Source organism: Cicer arietinum, chromosome 7, assembly GCF_000331145.2.
Source record: "Cicer arietinum cultivar CDC Frontier isolate Library 1 chromosome 7, Cicar.CDCFrontier_v2.0, whole genome shotgun sequence".
Classification (NCBI taxonomy): domain Eukaryota; kingdom Viridiplantae; phylum Streptophyta; class Magnoliopsida; order Fabales; family Fabaceae; genus Cicer; species Cicer arietinum.
This window is the reverse complement of record NC_021166.2, coordinates 36,422,165-36,447,346: the sequence shown is the minus strand read 5'-3', so window position 1 is coordinate 36,447,346 and position 25,182 is coordinate 36,422,165. Positions and strand designations below refer to the sequence as shown.

The 25,182-nt window shown below is 31.9% G+C and overlaps 1 protein-coding gene and 1 non-coding gene across 2 annotated transcripts; both read right to left on the bottom strand.

Annotated features, from left to right (window-relative positions):
* Positions 1-8,528: 8,528 nt before the first annotated feature.
* Positions 8,529-23,877, bottom strand: LOC101511119 (probable leucine-rich repeat receptor-like serine/threonine-protein kinase At3g14840). The gene is given in 25 exon segments (XM_012712000.3): positions 8,529-9,213; positions 9,215-9,559; positions 11,535-11,685; positions 11,861-12,110; positions 12,226-12,436; positions 12,550-12,668; positions 12,951-13,097; positions 13,184-13,379; positions 13,605-13,984; positions 14,367-14,407; positions 14,907-14,942; positions 15,051-15,116; positions 15,907-15,969; positions 16,591-16,662; positions 16,922-16,993; positions 17,102-17,173; positions 17,271-17,342; positions 17,454-17,525; positions 17,814-17,885; positions 18,009-18,080; positions 18,161-18,232; positions 18,360-18,428; positions 18,530-18,601; positions 23,352-23,514; positions 23,588-23,877. Coding segments are annotated over 25 exon segments (3,015 nt in total). The 5' UTR covers positions 23,685-23,877; the 3' UTR covers positions 8,529-9,180.
* On the bottom strand, positions 16,419-16,526 carry LOC113784750 (U6 spliceosomal RNA). The gene has a single exon (XR_003470875.1). It is a non-coding gene; the product is annotated as a U6 spliceosomal RNA (small nuclear RNA).
* Positions 23,878-25,182: the final 1,305 nt, after the last annotated feature.

Below are 25,182 nucleotides of genomic sequence, written 5' to 3'. Positions count from 1 at the left end.
ATCAGGAAAGTCTAACGACGTTTTCGTCGTCAAGGTAACCGTCGGTGGAATGAACTCGGGTATCATATGAGGGAAAAATCCAAATTTACACAGTAATGTAAAAGGGTCACCAATCGAAATTAACAAATATCACTTAACATTTAAATTTTAAATGCACAATAACATTTCAACTTAGTATACTCCTTGAAAGGGTTTTCATATGATGAACATGCATAATCAAAGTTGAAAAATGAAGTTTTTAACAATACTGCACTGTCGTATTCGAATACAGCAAACTCGTATTCGAATACAGTCCTGTTGTATTCGAATACAAGTGCGAAAGCATAAGTCACTAGCAAACTCTTGATGTCGTATTCGAATACAATTGTGAAAAATGCAGATTTTTAGTTTTGAAAACGTTTCGAAATCATTCAACGCTTACAACACAAAATCAATCATCACACGTAGCAATTACGGCAAATCACAACAACAACCGAATATGTATATACAATCATCATAGTAAAACAATCATGACTCGCGTGCCAAATACCCTAATGCAATGCGTATATGCCAATGCACATGATTCTGGAATTTCCAAATCAAAACCCTCCTCGAAGGACCGTAAATCATAATTGTACAACCTCTCACAGAACAGTACAATTACCAAGGTGCAATCTCTCACAAATCAACATGATTTACTAGCGTGTAATCGCTCACAGATCAACATGATTTTCTAGAATGCAATCGCTCACAGATCAACACATTCTAGAGTGCAGCCTCTCATAGACCAACACTAATTATCAAGGTGCAATCTCTCATAGATCAGCACGACGCGATAATCCTTGTAAGGATAAGATGAACCAACAAATCATATGGCATCATCTCGTGGCCTGTCACAGTCAACTATCACCATGGCCCCGTCACGGTCACCACTATCACCATGGCCCCATCGCAGTCACCATGTACTATGAAAAGCATGAGCATACTCTGACTCTTTTCACCACAATCATTAAGTTAGTGCAGCATTAAAAGATTCCCCTTTTTTAATACTCATTTAACACTAATGATTTGTTTTCAAATTCACCACAGAGCATACTCAAACATATTTAATTTATAATCTCACAATTTCACATCAAATTTAATCAATTCAAACTCCACAACACACATATAACACCTCAAGTAAATTTCAACAATTCAAACATAAATCACCCAACTTCAAAACTCCACGTTTTCACACATAAACCACAAAATTCCATCTCCACAAACACACATAAATCACATTAAATTCATTTTCCACAATTTCACACACAAATCTCATAAATTTCCACCTCCACAAATACACATATAGAGTCTTATATGCAATCTAAAAGTTTGGAAGGGGCCCTTACCTTAACTATCGCTTTAACAAATGTTTACGGCACCGTGATTAATTTTGGTAAAACTTTCGCTCGCGCCGTCGCTTCGAAAACTAGCTCACTAGCATCGTAGCGGGATAAGGAGCGACTTTCCCTTCTGTCACTTCTCAAAAGGGAGCTTAGATCTAGAGAGAAAAGAAGGTTTTGTGTTTGTTGGTTTTGGTTTTCTACCCACACTTTGTTTGTATTTCATCATTAAAACAGAGAGAAAAAATGAAGATATGCGTGAAATGGGAAAATTTTTACTGATTTTCTTTTTCTTTCTTTCTTTTCGACTATATATATATATATATTAGAAATAAAACAAATATCCAAATAAAAATCTAGATATTTTTATAAAAATCATCATTACCTCCGCACCTCACATCACATCTTAAACTACTTTTTCATAAAAATATTCAGTCTCGCTGCAATTCAATTTAGGAGATAAATTTTTTTCTGAAAAACGGTACATCTAAGAAAAAATTTCTTTCGAAAAAAGATTCACCGTAATTAAACTAAATTATTCATCGATGAATAATTTTAATCGGGGCTTCAAAAGGATATTTTTGGCATTTAACTCACAAAATACCATAAAATTATCTAAAAAACCTTAGAAATTCAACACAAAATACACCAAAAAACAAAAATCAGAAATTAAAACTAAGGGTCTTAGACCAAGAAAAGAATAACGATTCTTAATAGCTTCCTTATTAAGCTGTCTATAATCCACGCATAAGCACGAGCTTCCATCCTTCTTCTTAACTAACAGTACCGGAGCCCCCCATGGTGACACACTTGGCCTGATAAATCTTTTCTGCAATAACTCTTCAATTTGGCCCTTGAGCTCATTCAATTCTAACGGTGACATTTGATACAACGCAATCGAAATAGGCCAGGTTCCTGGGTGAAAATCAATGAAGAACTCCATTTCTCTTACTGGTGGCAATCCTGGAATTTCTGTTGGAAATACGTCTGGGTACTCCTTGACAAGCACCACGTCTTCTATGCTCACATTTATCTTTGCCTCCACGTTAGCAACCGAAAAAAACTCATGAGTTCCTTCTCTCAGTGACATTCTGAGTTTGTTAGCAGCTAGATACCAAACGACTCCTAGCTCGGGGAAAAAAACCAGTTTGCGAGCGCAATCCAAGATCACATAATGATACGACATCTAATCCATACCGAGAATGATCTCGAGTGATTGTAGGGGTAAACAAATCAAATTAATCAAGAAATCTCTATTCTAAATAGTTACTTGACAATGTAAACATGCAATATTTACAGTCAAAGTCTTAGCAGGTGTGGAAACAACCAAATCAAAAGGTAGAGAAGACACATATAACTTCAAATGATTCACACAGTCCATAGCAATGAAGGAATGGGTTGCCCTCGAATTAAAAAGCACAGTTAGAGTGTTACCTGCGATCTTGCAGTCTCGTTGGATCAAATTGTTAGATGGATTTCTAGCTTCAGCATCCATGCAATAAACGCGTCCGAAAGCAGTAGGACGAGTAGCCCTAGTTGCATTCACTATTGATTCCACCTTCGAATCCCTGCAATCTCTTGCAATGTGCCCTGACTTTTGGCAATTGTAACAAATGGGACTGTTAGAGGTACAAGCAGTAGCATAATGTCCCTCTTTTCCACATCGAAAACATTGACTCACTTGTCCCAATTGTCTTCCGAAATTCTGGTTCCCTTGGCGATTCTGACCCCTATTGTTGTTCTCTGGTCAGTTATAAGGTTTAGCAACTTGTTTTCCTTTGTTGTTCTAATAGTTCATCCGACTAGGCCCTCATGAATTAAAACTCCCTCCTCGGCTAGCCCTTTTGTTCTTCATATCCTCAACTTCTCTACATTTTTCCACAAGAACTTGGAAACATTGAATTCCCAATGGCAAGACAGAGTCTTGAATCTCATACTTTAGTCTGTCTTGGAAATGATGACACATGAATTGTTCATCAATCTCTTCACGGAAAAACCTGAAATTCCTTGACAACGATTCAAACTTAGCGGCATATTCACCCACTGTCATGTTTCCCTGGTAGAGTTTAAGGAAATCATCACTCAGCTTAGTCATGGTACTCATCAGGAAGTATTTGTCTAAAAACTTCCTTCTGAATGATTCCCAGTTCACCTCCTCATGAGTTGGTCCCATAAAATTTCTTGTACTTTTCCACCAATATTCAGCATCCCCTAGTAGCAGATACGTATCATAGTTGACCTTCACCCCTACATGACAATTAATCATCTCGAAGATCTTTTCCACTTCTTGAATCCACTAATCAGATTTTTCTGGGATCTCATCACCCTTGAACTTTGGAGGATTGTAACAACGAAAATCATCCAATCCTCTTGACTCAGCAGCACGGATCTCTCTTTCCTGTAGAGTCTTTGCAGTAGTCTGTGCAACAACAGAAGCAACTATGTTATTCATTGCTTCAACCATTTGGTTATCCCTGTTGATGTTGACTCTTGCAGCGTCGTTCCTTCTTGAAGGCATTGTTTCCTTCAAAACCAACATCAAGAAGAAATCTTATCACCACTTAGAATAATTCCAAAAATAACTTTCGACTACATCAATACATAACAACTACTCCATACTTGAAAACTTAGACAACTTACCCCTATGCATGATCAAATAACGACTCCCAACCTACATGTCGACCTACAATCTAAACCAAAGCTCTGATACCACTGATGTAACACCCCAATTTTTAACAGTGCGAATGTATTTTATTTTTTTTAAAACCAATTTAACAAAGATGCCAAATCGTAACACAAACGACTAAAGACATAATTAATTACAAACAACTAAAATAGTTTTTGAAACGATAATCCAAATTATACAAATAAACAAAATACACCGGGGCTATGAGACCTATCAGGCATGACTCGTACCCCTGGGGTATTCCCAGCAAACACCTGCACAAAAGTATTGCTCCAAGAATGTTACTCCACCCCATAGTCACGTAAAAAAAAAGAACATGGACCCACCAAAACAAAAGTCAACTGACCATATAAGTTTAGTTACAGTCATCCCAAAATAAAATAAGTACAACCACCAAAAGAAAGACATCAAGTCCTTATACACGAAACTAATCTGATCATACCCTAGCAACTACAATAACACGGGTGACCTCCACACACTCCCCAAGTTCCATATGATGCAACATCTATCCTCGAAGTGACTTCCTCCTCATCATCATCCATAGAAGGATCAGTCTCCTCAGAAGTCAGATCCACCCATGAGATAGGTGGCTTCAACGGCGCTGGGATCTCAAAACAGTTTGCTATTTCAGCAAAAGTTGGTAAGAGATCATTCACTGAAAATGGAAGCTCTGACTCGGCCTGCCTGGACGGTCCTGCAATCTCTCGCTCCACTGACATCGGCCCATTATCCTTTTCGCCAGTCCCGGATCCAATCATTGTATCTCCAGCTCCTACGGTGGTCTCTGCCTCAACCCTAACAGAGGAATGCTCTGCATCTTCCCATGCTCCACTCTTTTCGAGCACCAATCCAGCTGGTACCGGAAAGTCGATCTTCTCGCGAGTGAGCTCCACGAGGTATACTGTTTCAGCTCTCCTACTTGTCCTCACTACTCTCCCTGTATAAGTAGCCCTACTTGAGATGGGGTCGTATGCCCAAGCAGTCGGCGAATCTTAGTCAGGGAAGTCTAACGATGTTTCCGTCGTCAAGGTAACAGTCAGTGGAACGAACTCGGGTATCAACTGAGGGCAAAGCCCAAATTCTACAATAATTGTAAAGGGTCACCAACCGAAATTAACAAATATCACTTAGCATTTAAATTTTAAATGCACAAAATAACCTTTCATCTTAGCATACTCCTTGAAAGGGTTTTCATATGTAAAAAATGCATAAACAAAGTCGAAAAGGAAGTTTTTAACAAAACTACATTGTCGTATTCGAATACAGCACTGTCGCAACCGAATACAATTAAGAAAAATGTAGATTTTCAGTTCTAAAAACGACTCCCAACCTACATGTCGACCTACAATCTAAACCAAAGCTCTGATACCACTGATGTAACACCCCAATTTTTAACAGTGCGAATGTATTTTATTTTTTTTAAAACCAATTTAACAAAGATGCCAAATCGTAACACAAACGACTAAAGACATAATTAATTACAAACAACTAAAATAGTTTTTGAAACGATAATCCAAATTATACAAATAAACAAAATACACCGGGGCTATGAGACCTATCAGGCATGACTCGTACCCCTGGGGTATTCCCAGCAAACACCTGCACAAAAGTATTGCTCCAAGAATGTTACTCCACCCCATAGTCACGTAAAAAAAAAGAACATGGACCCACCAAAACAAAAGTCAACTGACCATATAAGTTTAGTTACAGTCATCCCAAAATAAAATAAGTACAACCACCAAAAGAAAGACATCAAGTCCCTATACACGAAACTAATCTGATCATACCCTAGCAACTATAGTAACAGGGTGACCTCCACACACTCCACAAGTCTCATCTAATGCAACATCTATCCTCGAAGTGACTTCCTCCTCCTCATCATCCATAGAAGGATCAATCTCCTCAGAAGTCAGATCCACCCACGAGATAGGTGGCTTTGGAGGCGCTGAAACCTCAAAATAATCTGCTACTTTAGTGACCGTCGATAAGGGATCATTCACCGGAAGTGGAAGCTCTGTATCTCCAGCTCCTACGGTGCCCTCTACCTCAACTCCAACTGAGGAATCCTTTGCATCTTCCTTAGCTCCACTGATTCCGAGCACCAATCATGCTGGTACCGGATAGTCGATCTTCTCGAAAGTGAGCTCCACAAGGTACCTGATAGTCTAACGATGTTTCCGTCGTCAAGGTAACCGTCGGTGGAATTAACTCGAGTATCATATGAGGGCAAAGTCCAAATTTCCATAGTAATGTAAAAGGGTCACCAACTGAAATTAACAAATATCACTTAGCATTTCAATTTTAAATGCACAAAATAAACTTTCAACTAAGCATACTCCTTGAAAGGGTTTTCATATGCCAAACATGGATAATCAAAGTTGAAAAATGATGTTTTTAACAAAACTGCACTATCGTATTCGAATATAGCAAACTCGTATTCAAATACAGTGCTAAGTCATAAGTCAGTAGCAAAAATCATCCTGTCGTATTGGAATACAATCTCGTCGTATTCGAATACACGTATTCGAATAAAGTCTTGTCATATTCGAATACAACTGCGAAATCATAAGTCAGTAGCAAACTCTGTGTTGTCGTATTCGAATAGAAATGTGAAAAGCGCAGATTTTCAGTTTTGAAAATGTTTCGAAATCATTCAACACTCAACACAAAATCAATAATCTTACGTAGTAATTACGACAAATCACAACAACAACCGAATATGTATATACAATCATCATAGTATAACAAACATGACTCGTGTGCCAAGCACCCTAATGAAATGCGTATATGCCAATGCGCATGATTCAGGAATTTCCAAAACAAAACCCTCCTCGAAGGAGGGTAAATCATAAATGTACATCCTCTCACAGACCAATACTAATTACCAAGGTACAATCTCTCACAGATCAGCACAATTTACTAGCGTGCAATCGCTCATAGATCAACACGATTTTCTAGAGTGCAATCGCTCACAGATCAGCATATTCTAGAGTGCAGTCTCTCACAGACCAGCACTAATTACGAAGAAACAATCTCTCATAGATCAGCACGACGCGATAATCCTTGTAAGGATAAGATGAACCAATAGATCACATGGCATCATCCCGTTGCCCATCACGGTCACCACTATCACCATGGTCCCGTCGCGGTCATCATGTACTATGAAAAACATGAGCATACTCTGGTTCTTTTCACCACAATCATTAAGTAAATGCATCTATTAAAAGATTTCCCTTTTTTAATACTCATTTAACACTAATGATTTTTTTTTTCAAATTCACCACAGAGCATACTCAAACATATTTAATTCATAATCTCACAATTTCACATCAAATTTAATCAATTCAAACTCCACAACACACATATAACACCTCAATTAAATTTCAACAATTCAAACATAAATCACCCAATTTTAAAACTCCACATTTCACACATAAAACACCAAGTTTCATCTCCACAAACACACATAAGTCACATTAAATTGATGTTCCACAATTTCACACACAAATCTCATAAATTTCCACCTCCACAAATACACATATAGAGTTCTATATGCAATCTAAAAGTTTGGAAGGATCCCTTACCTTAACTATCACTTTAAGAAAAGTTTACGGCACCGCGATTAATTTTGGTAAAACTTTCGCTCGCGTCATCGCTTCGAAAACTAGCTCACTAGCACCGTAGCGTGACAAGAAACAACTTTCCCTTCTGTCACTTCTCAAAAGGGAGCTTAGATCTAGAGAGAAAAAAAGGTTTTGTGTTTGTCGGTTTTGGTTTTCTACCCATACTTTGTATGTTTTTCCTTTTTTAAAACAAAGAGAAAAAATGAAGATAGAAGGGAGAAAAAGGGTAGGCGTGAAATGGGAAAATGTTTCCTGATTTTCTTTTTCTTCTTTCCTTTCGACTATATATATATATATATATAATAAATAAAACAAATATCCAAATAAAAATCTAGATATTTTTATAAAAATTATCATTACCTCCGACACCTCACATCACATCTCAAACCACATTTTCAGAAAAATATTCAGTCTCGCTGCAATTCAATTTGGGAGATGAACTTTTCTGAAAAATGCTGCATCTGAGAAAATTTTTCTTTCGATAAAAGATTCACCGTAATTAAACTAAATTATTCATCGATGAATAATTTTAATCGGGAATTCAAAAGGATATTTTTGGCATTTAACTCACAAAATACCATAAAATTATCTAAAAAACCTCAGAAATTCAACACAAAATACACCAAAAAACAAACATCAGAAATTAAAACTAAGGGTCTTACACCAAGAAAAGAATTCGATTGTCAATCTAAGATACGAATTAGATTCTTGAAGGGTTCTAAGTTGATAGATTTGCTAATCAAAGTTTGATTTAATGATAAGAAACATGCAATTTTTAATGATGTGCAAAACTATACTAATTACACTAAGCAAGGGCGTTAAGTAAAACAAAGTACGAAATTAAACTAAAGGCAAAACTAAGTAAAAGTAATGATTTTATTGATTAAACATGAATACATACATTCTTCGAATAGCCAAATAGATTTGATAATCCTATGATGGCATATATTGTATCTTGTAGGCAATTTCTTAAAAATAATGTCTTTTTTCTAATGGGAACCTAATCCCCCTATTTATAGACATAGAACAAGGGTTGACCTCATGCATGTTTGGCACGTCTTATTTACTATTTGTCAACTTGACACTTTCTTAACAAACTTAAAAATTCTTCTATAAGTTTTCCAACTGCAATTATTTTCTTTTCGAACTCGAGCATCTCGCTTATTTCCGAGCGCACTTATCACCTTTTTGAGATTTTTCTTTTCAAGTCTTCACTTAATATTCAATTTGTAGGTTTGAACTGACAAGCACATAGCAAATAGAAGACTTGAATTGCCTGATGTGTGTATAAACTTCATCGAATTATCCATCTCACTCGAATCTGGAAACTTCAATTTTTCGTATAACAAATACCTTACTTCATTATGACAGAATTGGCACAAGCTCAAATTCTCTAGACTAGGGTGTAAATTAAGTTCACAAGTTCAATACCCAGGTTCTCTTTTACACCCTCTCCAAACAAAAATGAATGTTACGTAATTAGGATAAACAGATGTATTAATGATGCAAGTTATATAGTTTTTCTAATTTCTTGGTTCCCAGCAAGAAGAATCTGTATCATACATAAAGGCACGAGATTCATCAGTTGGGATGCTTTGGCTCTGAACCTCACTTATACTATTTTCTCCTCTTTGTTGATAGTATTGTTGCATCACCTTATATTTCTTGTCATCCAACACCTCAGTTGATTCAGACACCACCTCTTGAACATGAGTTCTTCCTTCAAGCATGCTTACAACGGAAGACATGGAAGGCCTGAGTGATGGAGAAAAACTGGCGCATAAAAGAGCCACATTGATCAACATTGTTGCCTCCTCTTTCTTGAAGTCTTCGCCCAACCTCCGATCAACGAGCTCCATAAGATTGTCTTTTTCCTTCAACAGGTGCACCTGTTAATGTACAATTCAAAGTTTCTAATAAAGGTTTGATTACACGGTCATTCACAATAACAAGATATTAAATCTTTTTTTTAAATAGGAAAATGTTAGTGATTAGTAATTAGTTAGAGGATAAGGAAATTGTTAGCGTTAGAGATCAAACTCTGGACCTCTTCATGAAACACCTTCAATGTCTCAACCCTTACCATTGGGCTATACCTTCGAGGAAAACAAGATATAAAATCCATAAGGTGTTTTTATAAGCACGAGACAAGTTATTCAGAACAATATAATGTAATCTAAGTCTGTCAATTTGGTCTATGAAATTAATGAAATTTTAAAATGATTAGTTATTTAAGGAACAATTGACAAGTGTATTAGTTATTTAAGGAACAATCTGAAGGACTAATTTCAAGAACAGACCAAAATGACTAATTTTATCTAGGAATTTCAATTTAATGGTTAATTTTGAAATTTTGTTAGTTCTAGGAGGCAAAATTGCCCTATCCCTACAATATTATCGACTTAAATGGCGATTCACTATGTTCACTACCTTGTGGATTTTGCAAAGGAATATTTCATCACATTTTCCTAGCCAAGCCTTGCCAAATACCATAATTTCACAAAAGCAAGAAATTAAATGATATATTCAATTTTAGACCTAGGTAGTTAATCTCAGATAGCAGTGCGTCGCGACCAACCCCAAAAGTGGGATAGCGCGTTCCGGGATAGGCAGGATAATTGCTATTTTTTTGAACAAATTACATGAATAATATTATATAAATCTACATTTAATGAAAAATTAACAAATGACTCAAACTCTGAAACATTCATAATTAGTAATAAGAATTTACAAGTCTTACTCTTAGTCAAAACATACATTGAAATACCAACAAAAGTCAAGGAAATAAAGATGATGCATATTGAAGTCTTTAACACAGTAGTAAAATAACTAAACATTGAAACTTCAATAATAAAATAACTAAATAAGAATCAAAGATAAGCATCATCTTCATTAACATATTCTACTTCTTCTTTTTAGGTGAAAGTAGAAACAATAAAACAAAGAAGGAAGAAACAATAGCCGGATCTTGCTGGAAAACGTTGGGATTAACTACGTCGGGATAGTGGGATCTTGCCCAGATCTCGTCGGGATCTTGTTTCACGCTGTCGCGGACACGCCGTCGCGGTCAGGCGTTGTACCGCACCGGGACAGCGGGATCTCGCCGGAAAATACTGGGATTAACTACCTAGTTTTAGACATTATAGCAATTTTCATAATTGGCATGTTTAAATTTTTTATTTTAAATTATTCCATTCAATGGTGTCAAAAGATGAAAATAGAGTGTGTTGAAGTTACGTGATTCTAGATAGGGAAGGAAGAAAGAAAGAAAAACAATAGAGACTTAAAATTGTGATGATGGTTTGATTAAAAGACTCAATGATGAACCATATTTATAATATACTAGACTTGTACTTGTATTAAAACAAGAAAACTAATAATTTTAAATGCTAAACTCTCTCTTTTTCTGTAGCTATGTGATAGTTGTGAAGTATCCACCGCATTACCAGTGACTAATCTATATCGAGAAACTTAAAGGCACAAAAAGTGGATAGTACCCTCTGAACCATTTTTTTTCATTCACAAGAATCAGGAGTCAAACTTCTAACCACTTGTTTAAAGGGCTCGAGCCCTACCCCTACGTACAACCTAAGTTGGTTAAATGTTAGAATCCTAATGTAAATTAAATAAGAAAACATATCATGAAAGAAAAGAAAAAATGCTATAAAACATCGACAAAGGATAAGATATTCTAAATTACTTGAAAATACAACCCATATATTATGAGATAGTTTTTATATATTCTAATGTAATGCAATTTGCAACAAATTTTCTACTTTCTAGACAATGTACACAACCATGTCAAATACTCTAAGGAACAACAAGATTGACATGAATCAAGGAGAGCATAAGAACATAAGTTACCCAATCAAGAAGAGAGAAGCATTCCTCCTGAGGATGGTGATTGGCATTATTGGTTCCACTAACAATTTCCAACACAACAATTCCAAAACTATAAACATCTGCCTTGTCCGTCAAATAACCGTGCATAGCATACTCAGGAGCCATATATCCACTTCAGCATTAAAATAAATCAAACACAATAGTTATATATCATATTAAATTGTTTACAATATTAATGAAATGTAGATGATTTGACACATACTTCAATATTTGACCTCTACACTTTGTATCTTCAAATTATGAAAACTCAATAAAGGTCATAACGAAATAGTATTATGGGAACTCACTAAGTGCCGGCTATTCTGGTGTTCACGTGGGTTTTGTCCTCTTCATTGAGCCTTGCCAAACCAAAATCAGATATCTTGGGATTGAGGTCTTTATCTAACAATACATTAGTGGCCTTGATGTCCCTATGAATGATCTTAAGTTTTGACTCTCCATGTAAGTAAGCTAAACCTTTAGCAATACCAACACAAATCCTCTTTCTTGTTTTCCAATCCAGTCCCAATTGCCGATTTTCTAGGTCTTCTTTCTTGGCTGATAAAAATTAGACAACAATACCATTTATTCATATGAACATAAGTTACATTTTCAAGATTGTAAATGATTACAGATACCAGAACGAAACTTGAACATAGAGTAAAGTAGTTACCAAATAAAGCATGAGCAAGGCTATTGTTTTCCATGTATTCATATATCAACAACAACTGATCATCCTCCATACAGAAGCCATAGAGCTTAACAAGATTATGGTGTTGCAAAGTAGAAATCATGCCTATCTCATTAATAAATTCACGAGATCCTTGTGTTGATTTAGAAGAAAGCTGCTTAATCGCTACGTCTGTGCCATCAGATAGAACACCCTGCAGTTTGGGAAACAATATACAACTTATGATTACCCCAATTACAACTTATTATCGAAGTCATAATACATGATGATCGGACAATAATATCAAATTGTGCAGAATATACCTACCTTGTAAACTGGACCAAATCCTCCTTCTCCAATCTTGAAAGATTCATCAAAGTTGTTTGTTGCTGCTTTGATTTTCCTTAAGGTGAATAAACCAGTTTGTGAAGCAAGATCCTTTTTCTCTGGCAATAAAAGAAAGCTATATCAGAGATATCTCGTATAAGGAAAACTAGCACCATTTCGAAATAAATGGTATCACCGAGTTCATTATCTAAATCCTATTTCTTTCTTCAAGGGAAGTAAGTAAAGTGTTTACGTAGGAAGAAAGATCAAATAGTTCAATACCAAACAATAAGTGACAAAATAAATCCATATCCTTCACGCTCTAAATCTCATTACTATGCACTAAATTTTATTCAAAAGGTCGGTAATCAGGATAATTGAAGTAATTTCTCAGTGATTACCTCTTGCACCTAAACGCTTCAGTCTTAAACATCCTTTCCACCACATTATGCCAATTATCAAGATGATAACAATTGCTCCTGAAGCTACAATCGCAGCCACAGAACCTACAGGTATGCTGCTATTATTTTCCAACGGGGGTGTAAAATCTGCATGATAATTTTGCACATTAGATTTTTTGTGGACAATAAAAATGATGTAAGATAGTAGGAAATCTCAGAGAAATACAACTAACCAGAATCAATTGATATAGCTGATATAAGAGGACCATATACTGATCCAAATGGAATAGTGGTTGTTCCTTTCCCAGCCCAATATAAGCGAATCTCCAAGGCATTACTAGTCACACTAGCAGTAAAAGTTATAATGACTGCCTTACCAACACCACCTGCCGATTTTACAATGTCAAAATCCTTCACCGCCAAGTTTCTCTGCCATATGTAAATGCACATGATAATGGTTACTAATACAATTTTGAAATGTATAGCACTGAATTGAATTCCATTCTCAAATTTGGTTATAAGAAAAAATGGTTTGCTAAAGTATTTGAATCTGGTAGCATGATATAATTAAAAAGACTAGTGCCTACTCTGTAAAAGCCTTTTTAAGTATTTAACACGTGGTTAGCAAAGGTGGTAGAATGATAAAACATGAACCTGGATGTAGATGTCAAATACACGCCTGCCAATGCTGCTAAAAGTATTATCATCGCTGAACATTATTTCTGCAAAATGGAGATTCACGGTGTAGTTTCCATTTCCAAGGCAGAATGCATAGTAAGTTAGGTAATTTGGAGCAACACGTGCGTCCATGTACAGTTGAACATCTTTTTCCACAGAGAGCTTTGTTGTATTATGCCATAGGTAGTAGTCAGGGAGTCCACTGCCAAAGAAGTGACCAGAAGTTATAACTGCCCAGTGTGTTCCACTTTGATGATACCTTGCTGGTCCCATCTCACTTGAATCATCTTCATATGTCTTATTTCCATCGATTGTTGTGCTCTTTCCACCACAATTTATATTGAGAGAGTACCAAGCTTGGAAAAGCATAAATAGGTTAGCAACTGCTAGAGGGAATCAATCAGTATTATAAATTAGTTTTCATTGAAGGTCAAACATGAAAAAGATACAAATAAACTGTTAGGCCTCTTATAAGCAGTTTATTGTGTCAGTTTAGGTTGTAAGTCAGTGCAGTAACTGCTCTAGAGCAGTTATGGGTAAATAAAAGTAGGAAATTAAGAAAAGGAAAGGCAGGAAAATATTGAATGGTTATTGGGAAGGGAGAGGCCAAGCTCTCAAATTTTTGGAGTGGGTATTATTGTAACACGTCTATCAAGACAAGTTGTAACATAAACACATTAAAAAAAAACAGTTCAATTGTTAAAATAATGTATAGGACATCCATGAAAATAAACTTACTTTTAGGACAACGATAGTTTTCCAAACATGAAATATTTCCTCTGAGAAAATAAAAAATGGAAGGAGAGAACAAATAAGCGGTTAGTAACATATACAAGTTTTATACAACTAAATAGATAATTATTAGCAAAATACTTACCGTGATCTCTTAACTTAATTTTAGGTAATAATTTAGCTTTTCTTCCCGATTTGATCCTCTATTTAATTTTAAGTAACAATGTGATTATTTATGTCTTATAATATCAACATTATTATCCTTTTTTATAGAAATCCAAATAATTATCATCATCTTGAAACAAAACTCAGAAAATTAATAATTATCTTCACCAAAATCCATATGTTCATCAAATTCATATTTTTATCACCATCAACAACAACAACATCAAATCCATCATATAAAGAACTCACATTTTAAGATTTAGGTTAGGGGTTTGATTTGGAGGAGGAGGAGGAGGATGATGCAAACAAGTTGTTTATCATGAGACCGTGGGAGGTATTTTGCCATAATTATTTATCATGAGAAAGAAAATAAAAACTTACAAGCTGTTTCCCTTCAAAGAGGATGCAAACAAGTTCCTGTCGCATATGGGAATTGACTGACGCTCAGGTTGCTTCATAAAATACAAAACAAGAAAACAAAGAAATAAACTAAAAGTGAAAAACTACATATGCTGGGACTCTTACACAGTTCCTTGTTGACAAGTCAACTGCTCAAAGTTTGTTATAGTGAAGTTGTTATACGACAGGTCTCTGCATAAAGAGTATAGAATCTGTCATGAACTCAAATGAGAGTATAGAATCTGTCGTGAACTCAAATGAGCACTCGACTAGAGATAAGAGAAGGGGTAATATTTTAAACTCTTAATGAGTTAGGATGGTTAGTTGGTTGTTTGTATGTTAGGGATTAGTTATTCTGTTGTGAGCTTATCCCTATGTTCTATAAAAAATAGGGATAGATCACTTAGGCGAATTAGGATTTTACTTTGTGAAAACTTGTAAACTAGAGAGTGCTCTAGTTTGAGGGGATTAGAGTCTTAGAGTCTTTTGTGTATCTTTTTTTCTTTTATCAATCATGAAGGTTAGGAATTGCATGTTCCTAACAAAATCTGGTCCATAATCTTAGATGATCAACTTCATGGATCAATTGATCAGGAGAATTCAAAGAATATGATTAGCAGAACATGCAATTCTGTCTCCTTGGTCATCTTGGGATATATAGTTTTTTTTTTTTTGCAAGCAAAAAAGATTAAATCTTCGCGATATATAGTGAAACTCTGTATCAGGAAAATCTATCTCAGTTGAACAAAGATACACCTAACTACTCAGTCCTTGGTCAATATGAGAACAGGGAGCATAAGTCAACCATGTGAAGCAGATGAAGATTAATTTGATTGTATCCGCTCAATATTTCCACCAACGGACAGCCACAAAATCAAAATAAGTCTATTTCTTTCACAGTCAAGATAAGTCATTAATAACTAAAACAGTTAGTAATCAAGATATGAAAACAATCAGGAGCAATCCATAAGAGACAACTTACACAAAGTCTGGTTTATCTATCCATTCAGGCAACGATCCAGACAAATGATTCCCAGATAAAAATCTAGTGAAATCAACATCAAAAAGTCAATTCGTTGAATTCAAGATATTGTTGAACTAGAAAAATAGTAGATAGGCTAGTAAACCATATCCCAAATAATTTGTAGCATTAGTTTGTTTTAGTCTACTCACCAAATGAACAAAAATATTTCAATTTTAAAAAATTTCATTTACATTTTTATAAGTATATTTTTTCTCAAATACGCAGGAACATGATTCACCGAAAGTTAAGATACATAACTTGTATATTGCTTGGAACATCACAAGGAAATCAAATGCAGACGGATTTAACTTGTATACATAACTTGTATACAACCAATCAAAGATTTAAACTTCGAACAGACGGATTAGTAATTGTTACATCACAATCCTATATCTCCAAGGAAAGCATCCAAATTTGAACCTTTCTAGAAATCATTGCCATTGAATAAAATCAAATTAACACCCAGAGATACTAAGAAAAACTATTTCTCGATTGTGTGTGTCATCCTTGTGCAGGGGCAATGGTAATCTTCTTTGTATCATTCCAATTTTATCTGATGTACTCGAAGGGACAAATACTAAGAAAAACTAAAATATGTCCTCAATTAGGTCATCATAGCATAAGCTGCAGAAAAGTTCTTACAGCAAATATAAGTTCTTTAGACCATCGAAGCTCATGGGGATTTGTCCACTTAATTTGTTGTTGCTGAAGTCTCTGTAAAGGATATTCAGAATAAGTACTTTTTCAAAGAAACAGTTAAAATATAGAATTTTACATAAAATATAGTCCTACATCAAATCAGGGATACTAACTAATAAGGATGCTAAAAAATTTAGTCATAGTCCTTCATCAAATCAACCAGTATAAAGAAACAAGGATACTAAATACATGTTCATAAATGTGTCTAAACAAAAAATTGAAAGTTATCATTACATCAACCAAACAAAACGGAAAAAAGTATAACAACACTTACATCACTTTCAGATTAGTTAACTTTCCAAGATATTCAGGCACTGGTCCAATGATATTGCAACTTCTCAATTCTCTGGAACCAGTTAGACCATATATAAATATTTTGTAGCAGTTTCTCCTTATTTTGTTTTATGATAAGACACTACAGTATTTTGCAGCAATTTCTCAGTAGGTAACTTACAATGTGGACAAGTTTGACATGTTTTCAAGATGTGGAAAAGGTGAATCAGATCCATTCAAGTCAGTAATAGTCCTGGGTATCACATTTTAAAGTTTAGTTAATCATAATGAAGAGGAAAGGTTTAAACATATGTTTGTGTATAGTGCGTGCACGCACGTGTCATACTTACAAGTAACTGAGGGTTTTCAAAAGTGAAATTCCAGAAGGAATCGGTCCACTCAAACCACTCCCTTGGATCACGCTGCGAAAACATTTAGGAGGAGAAAATTGCTTCAAATAAAATGGCAATAATAAAATGACATTTAGCAAAGCAAATAAATTTTGTAACAAGAGAAGAGAAAAAGAATCACACAGAAAGTCAAGATTTATCCAGTTCTGTATAAAGTTGGGTATTGCTCCAGAGAATTGACTATCGCCAATTCGACTGCATCAAGAAACAAGTATTAGTAATTATCAACTTGTAAGTTAAATATCAATGCAGCTACGAAGCAGTAATACAAGCACAAATACCGAACATGACACCGATGCTGACAGTAGACACTAGACATCGAAAATAATTTGAGAAAATAAAGTGATAGAACATAACCACATGCGTCGATGTTGTACGAGTGTCGGAAACAAACACGTAACAGATGCTCAAACATGCTTTCAACTTAAAGTGTCAATGCGACATAGAAATTTAGCCTAGCATTAATAGAAGTAAGATACTTGCAATTGCTTCAATGCAGTGAGCTTAGCAAATGTTGCAGGTAACACTCCAGTGAAATTGTTGGAGGAAAGAAGCCTACAGCAACACAAAAGAATAAATTGAAGAAAAAATAACATGCATCAAATCAAATATCGTTCACTGCTATTAAGAGATCACTAGGTCGGTGTCTCTTTAACAAAAATCATATGAAAGGCTTACAGTCTTTCAAGCTGGGAAAGACTCCCAAGTTCTGGAGGAAGATTTCCAGAAAATTGGTTGAACTCCAATACCCTGCTCATTCAAACTAAAATTACTCAAAATCTTACAACAAATAATTGAAATTGGACAAATTCTTAAAGCCACAAACTTACAAGCTCTTGAGTGTGGCGATGTTTCCAATTTCCTTTGGAATTGGACCAGATAGACGATTTCCATAGACAGAACTTAACCAAAAGAAACATTGTACAATTTTTCATGTTTCAATATAAATAAACCATCAGAAAACAATGAACAAAAAGAAAATGGTTCAAGAATAAACAAGCATAAGAGTTAAGGATACATATATATTACATGTTTACAAGATTTAATGTGGCCCATTGTTTTGGAATTGTACCATTAAGATAGTTGAGGGTTAGGTCACTGTACCAAAACCAAATAAAAATAATCAATAAGATATGAGTTAACAAAAACCATATATATAATTTAATAGTGAGGCTGTAAGTTTTTATATTGTAACATACATTTCTTGGAGAAAAGGTAACCTGACAAGATCAGGTGGAAGAGTACCAGAAAGATTTTGTGCTTTTAGAACACTGTAAGGCCATCACACCATAAAAGTTGTTACAAGTCAAAACATCAAAAAGAATCACATCGTAAGTCTTCTGTAAATTTTTCTTTTATACTCTATGTTGGATTCATATGGATATGATATTCAATATTCATAGACGTACATAACTGCAGCTGATCGGGTAAAAATATGTTAGTTCCATTCAGGTGTTTTAACGTTGTCGTTGGGTCTCGACAACAAGTGTATAAGACACCTGTTATGGAATCTACAATTAGAATTTTTAGATTTATAAATTTAATCTTTTTAAAATATTAAAAACATCTTTGAAGCACTTGTTAATATTGTTAATATTTGCCTTTAGCATTTTTAAAATTTAAGATATGAGTTTGAGTTCACTGAAAATAAATCTAATTTTAAGGTTTAGGTCATTAGTTGTTAGTAAGTGATACTATAAATTTTTTTAAATATTTTGAAGATTAAATAAATGACATAAGAGATTAGACTTGTATATTCAATGTCTTCAAAACAAATATATGATTTAAAGATATTATAATAAAAATCTAATACAATAAATAATCACAATAATAAAAATATTTAGTATATTATTTAAATTTTCTAAAATAGTTCCGATTTTCCAACTTAAAAGATGTTTTGAATGATTTAAAGTATACTTCTTCTATTTTTATTTATAAATAAAAATGAATTAATAAAAATTAATATATTTAATCTATATAAACATAAAAGAGAGAGGTATCTAAAATACATATGAAATGTTCATACCCCTACGTTATTCTCGATTTGTATCTTAGCAATATCTTTGAAATTTTGTAAAAATATTTTACCAAATACGTTTGCAACACTTAGTAGATACGACTTCATTTAGATAAATTCAGGCAGAATATGGCAGGAGTATTATGTTTTTTAAAATTATTTCTATATTATTTGCACAGTTTTTGTAAAAAAATATAAAAAAAGTTAACTACTTTGCAGACATATTAAGATAATAAGTTATTGACATTTCATCTTATTAATCTCTTTTAAAAATATTATTACTTAAATTAAGTTATCTCCATCTTAATTTTTCTTTAAATGAAGAGAAAAAAAAATTATTAATCAACATAAAAGTGACATTAATAGTTATTTTATAACAAGAGTAATCTTTTACCATTAAACTAGTACATTATCTTGTTTAATTGCACACAAAAAATATAGACATTTAATTTTGAAATGTAGACATTAAATGTAGGGTGATCTCGGTATACTATTATTTTTAATGTAAGATAATCTTGGTATACTACTCTTTTTTAACTCGGTATATTATTGTTAATTTATAAATGAAAAAAGTTAACTATAACTCATTTTATACTCATTTTATTGTAATTTAAATATATCAAATTTTATTTATATTTTGTTACAAGAGAACAAAAAGTATGGTCGGAAGTTGTTCACTAATTCAAATGATCTTGTTGTTTGCTTAGTCAAGGTAAAGTATTTCTCAAACTTATCTAATGTTTTAAGAAATGTAAATAATCTTAAAAGTCATTTAAAACTATAAATGACAATATTTTTTGAAGTATAAACTAACGTCTCTATCTATCATTGAGATTGGAATGGTGATCTAATTAGTGTCGATTTACAAATTGACCTTTGAGGAACATATTTATTATCTTTTATTTTATTAAAATGTTCGATTAAGTGATTGTTTAACCGTAAAGATAAAAAAAATCATTAATTTATTTTTTCAAAAAACTTTGTTGATTATCGTTAAGATCTTGAATGAATTTTAATCACTATGGTCACTAGGGTTGCACAAGGATTTGCCAAAAAAATTTAGGTTTCACAAAATAAGTGTAAATAGTCGATTTTGATTTAGCAAAATAGTAAATCGCTCAAAAAAAATTAAATACCAATAAAATTAGACCAAACCTATTTACCAAGCTTTTCAATTAATTTAACACTAGTTTACTATATTACACTTTAATTATTTTAATGTTTATGATAAGTTTTATAATTTTGATATTTTCATTATTTTATGAAGTTTATGCTCATGATGAAAATATTTTATATATATTGTATGCTAAAAAAATTGTAAAAATAAATCATACTATATTTTAAAAAAAAGTTAAGACTATGTCATTTAAAAAAAATGTAGATAATTTAATACCCAATTTAAATCAACTCATAAATAAACGGATTTACCTAATATAAACTATAAACCAGTGTATTAAATAGTGATAATAATAATAATAATAAGAATATGTATTAAATAGTGTATTTTGCACGTGGTCTAGTGGTTGACACTTGGTTACTAAGAATATGTATTAAATAATAATAATAATAATAATAATAATAAAAATAATAATAATAATAATAATAATAATAATAATAATAATAATAATAATAATAATAATAATAATAATAATAATAATAATAATATATTTTACTCCTTCCTTTCTTAAAATTAGGGATGACAACTTTATCAAACTCAACCATACTCTTTCCTTTCTTAATTTTAAGTGATAATTTAATCTTTTATATTTTAAAATGTCAATAATGTTATCTATTTTTTTACAAAAGTTAAAAAAATTTATCAAAATTTTCAAATAAAACCCATAAAATTAATTATCATCTTCAATATAACACAAATTTCATCAAATTTATAACTTAAATCTTAAAATAAACTCATATTTGTATTATTTATTTAATGAATTTTATGTTGTTGGAGATGAAAATATGAGTTTATTTGAATATTTGAGTTATGCATTTGATGAAATTTGTATTATATTGAAGATGATTATTAATTTTATGGATTTTTTTTGAAAATTTTGATGAATTTTTTTTAATTTTTGTAAATAAAACGATAACATTGTTGACATTTTAAAAAGAAAATATCAAAATGTCACTTAAAATTAAATAAAAATTGAAATCGAAAGAAAAAAAAAAGATCAAGAACTAAATTGTTAACTGAAATTAAGTTAAGGGACCGCATGTGCTATTTAACTTAATTTTTATCATTGTAAATGTTTAATGTTAAAGGTTTGATAAATTTAGAAGGATGTATGATAAAAATTACTACAAATTAAATAAATATACGATAAAAATAGCTACTAGTCTACTATAATTTTTCTATATTTATTTTCTTAAATAAAATTATTTTATAAAGAGGTAAGATCTATTTTGTTATAGAGGTAAAATAAAAATTATTAGACATTTTTCGATTAATATTTTTTATATGTGGAGGCGACAGCCCCATACGCCATAAATAAATAAATAATTTTTTAATATTAAATTAATTTAATTTTATCTTTAATAGATTAATTTATATAATAATAATATAAAATTATTTACATTATCATTTAATAATAATAATTTTTTTAATTGATACAAAAATAGTATTCTTTATTTATCCTTAAATTAAATTCTCTCTCTGTTTTTTTTTTTCTGTCGTTTTTGTATTGCGATTAATTTTTTTCATCTATTTATTGATTCTTTCATATTGCCAAAACATATTTACCATAGTGATGATGCTCGTGATTTTCCTTGACAATAGAGTGATAGAGTGTTGTTTAATCATGTTTGAGTTATTATAATTTTTTGGTTTGTACGAAATGACCATTTTTGAATGGAAAATGAATGTTTTATGTAAATTTTAAAGCATAAATTTTTTAAATGATAAGAAAATATAAATATGACTAAAAAGATTAAAAAATAACGGCAAAAAGATTTTTACTTTAAATAGTAGATAACAGGTATAAGTACAAGTATTTATGAATGAACTTAGATAGTACGAATATGGATATTCAATTTTGTATTCGTGCACATATAAATATATATGAATACGAGTATTTTCTAACTGCAAGTATAAAGACAAAGACAAACTATTCTATTCATTGTCATACTAGTCAGTAGTTAATGTAAGAGTGGTCAATTTAACTTTTCAAATTAACAAATTAGTAATCTAATCTTTTAAATTTTAAAATAGAAATAATTGTTCATGTAGTCTCTTAACTTAATTTTAATTAACACTACAGTTTTTTATTTTATTTTTTTTATTTAATTTTTTATTTAATTTTAAATAACAATTTGATATTTTATGTTTTAAAAAATCAACAATATTGTCCTTTTTTTTTTACAGACTTAAAAAATTCATTAAAATCATAAAACAAAATTCATAAAATTTAATACTAATTTAAAAAAAAAATTATATATTCATTAAATTAATAACTCATATATTTAAATAAAACTTATATTTTCATCTCTAATAACATTAAATTCTTTAAATAAAGAATGAAAATGTGAGCTTATTGAAATATTTGAGTTATAAATTTTATAAAATTTACATTATATTAAAAATCATAATTAATTTTATGGCTGTGTTTGAAAATTTTGAAATTTTTTTTAAATTTTTGTAAAAAGTTTAATATCATTAACTTTATAAAATATAAATAATTAAATTATTACTTAAAATTAAAAAAAAATTAAATTAAAAAATATAAAAACTTAAAATATTATTTAAAATTAAATTAAAAGATCAGCCAAGAGATTATTTTTCTAATATAAAGTATAGAGACTAGGATAAATTATTCTATCCATTGTCATACTTGTCATCCTAAGAGTGGTCAATTTAAATCAACAAACTAGCAAACTAGTCCTTATGATGAAAAAGACTTTAATGTCAATTTATTCATTAAATTATCTATCGACATCTGGGTGACATTATTGAGGAGAGGAGCCAGACACGTTAAAAGAGAGAGAAAAGGAAAGAGTATACGTACACACTAACAACATGACAAACAGTGTTGTTTAGAAAAGAGCAATTGCAGGTAATATCCCTGTATTGAGTAGGGGATATCCAGTAATTCCGTCTACTACATGGATCTACGCTGAAGTCCCAATCCTTCTTCCCAAGCGTTCTCCCTATATCTTTCAGTGCTTCCACTGAAATTAGTAAATACACAAATTAATAACTAAATAAATAAATATATAACAAAATGCAAATATATTGGGATACCTTCATCTTCTTGTAGAGTGGCTATCAGAGCACATGAAGCAAAGCACAAAGTAAGGAGCAAAATGAAAGACAATATTAGAGGGAGGATGAAAGTCATCCTTTTTTGGTTGATTTTATGATGATTCGGAACAAGGGTATAGTATGAGGTTTATCAGTGTTTTGTTTTATAAATGCTTGGTAAGTATTTTCGTGAAATGGAATTTGTATCAGAGTACGTCCAATATATTGTTGTATGCTCAACAACTCCTCTGATTGATATATATCTACTTCTTCCGATTATATTTATAAATAAAAGTAAACAAATAAATTTTGATTTAATTTAAAATATATTTAATTTAAATTTTCAAGATAATATGACCAATTCAAATTTTGAATATAATACTATCAACAGTTATCACTTTGAGTCATCATTGACTAAAGAGAAGTCTCTCAAACTAGGTTTTTCTTTTGTTGCGAATTTACATGCGATTATTGGGTCAAAATGGTTAATTATGAAGTAGTAATGTTAATTTATAAGGAAGGAGGTTTGAATTATAAATTCATCTATTAAAAATTTAAGAAAATAACTCAAAATTGATCTTGGTTGTGAAAACAGAAAACAAAGAACGTTTTTGGTTCTAGAAACAGAAAACGGAAAATATTTTTGGTTAGTTAAAATCAACAATTTAGCTTATCTATTTAACTTGATAATCAAATAAAGATTTTTTACCATTATATCCCCCTTTTTTTTTAATCAAAATACTCCACTTTGAGTTTTATATACTAAATTGTCCTACTTTTTGGGTCCAGTAGCAGGTGTTGGTCTAGGGGTGCGACTAGGTAAAGACAAATTTTTTTCACCCTGTAGGAGGTCGCTGGCCGGGGATGCGACCTCCCAAAGGGATTTTTTTTTGTTCGTTTTAAAGTTTATTTAGTTGTTAATATGTTAATAAATAATTATATTAAATAATACATTAATAAATAATAATAATATATTAATAAATAATAATAACAATAATAATTATGCTTGTACATATCATGTTAGAACCGAGTTTATTATTGTATTATTATTTATTAATGTATTATTAATATTATTATTTATTAATGTATTATTTAATATAATTATTTATTAATTTAATTATTTAATAACATATTAACAACTAAATAAACCCTAAAACGAACAACAACAAAAAAATTAAAAATTCCTTTGGGAGGTCACATCTCCGGCTAGCGACCTCCTACTGGATGAATTTTTTTTTTCCTTTACCTGGTCGCACCCCCAGGCCACAACCTCCTACTGGGCCCAAAAAGTAGGGCAATTTAGTATATAAAACTCAAAGTGGGGTATTTTGATTTAAAAATAAAAAAAAGGGAATATAATGGTAAAAATCCATCAAATGGATTGAAAGTAAATAGAGATAAGAGAAGAGATATCACACAATGATATATCCTAGTTTATCCAACTCGGGCTACGTCTAGTCTTCACAATTATGAAATTTTCCACTAAGTGTTCAAACGGAAAAACGTTCTTGGTTTTACAACGTTCTTAGTTTTACATAGTTTGTTCGGATCAACTTTGATTTGTTACAACAATTCTTTTCCACCTAGAAAGGGAT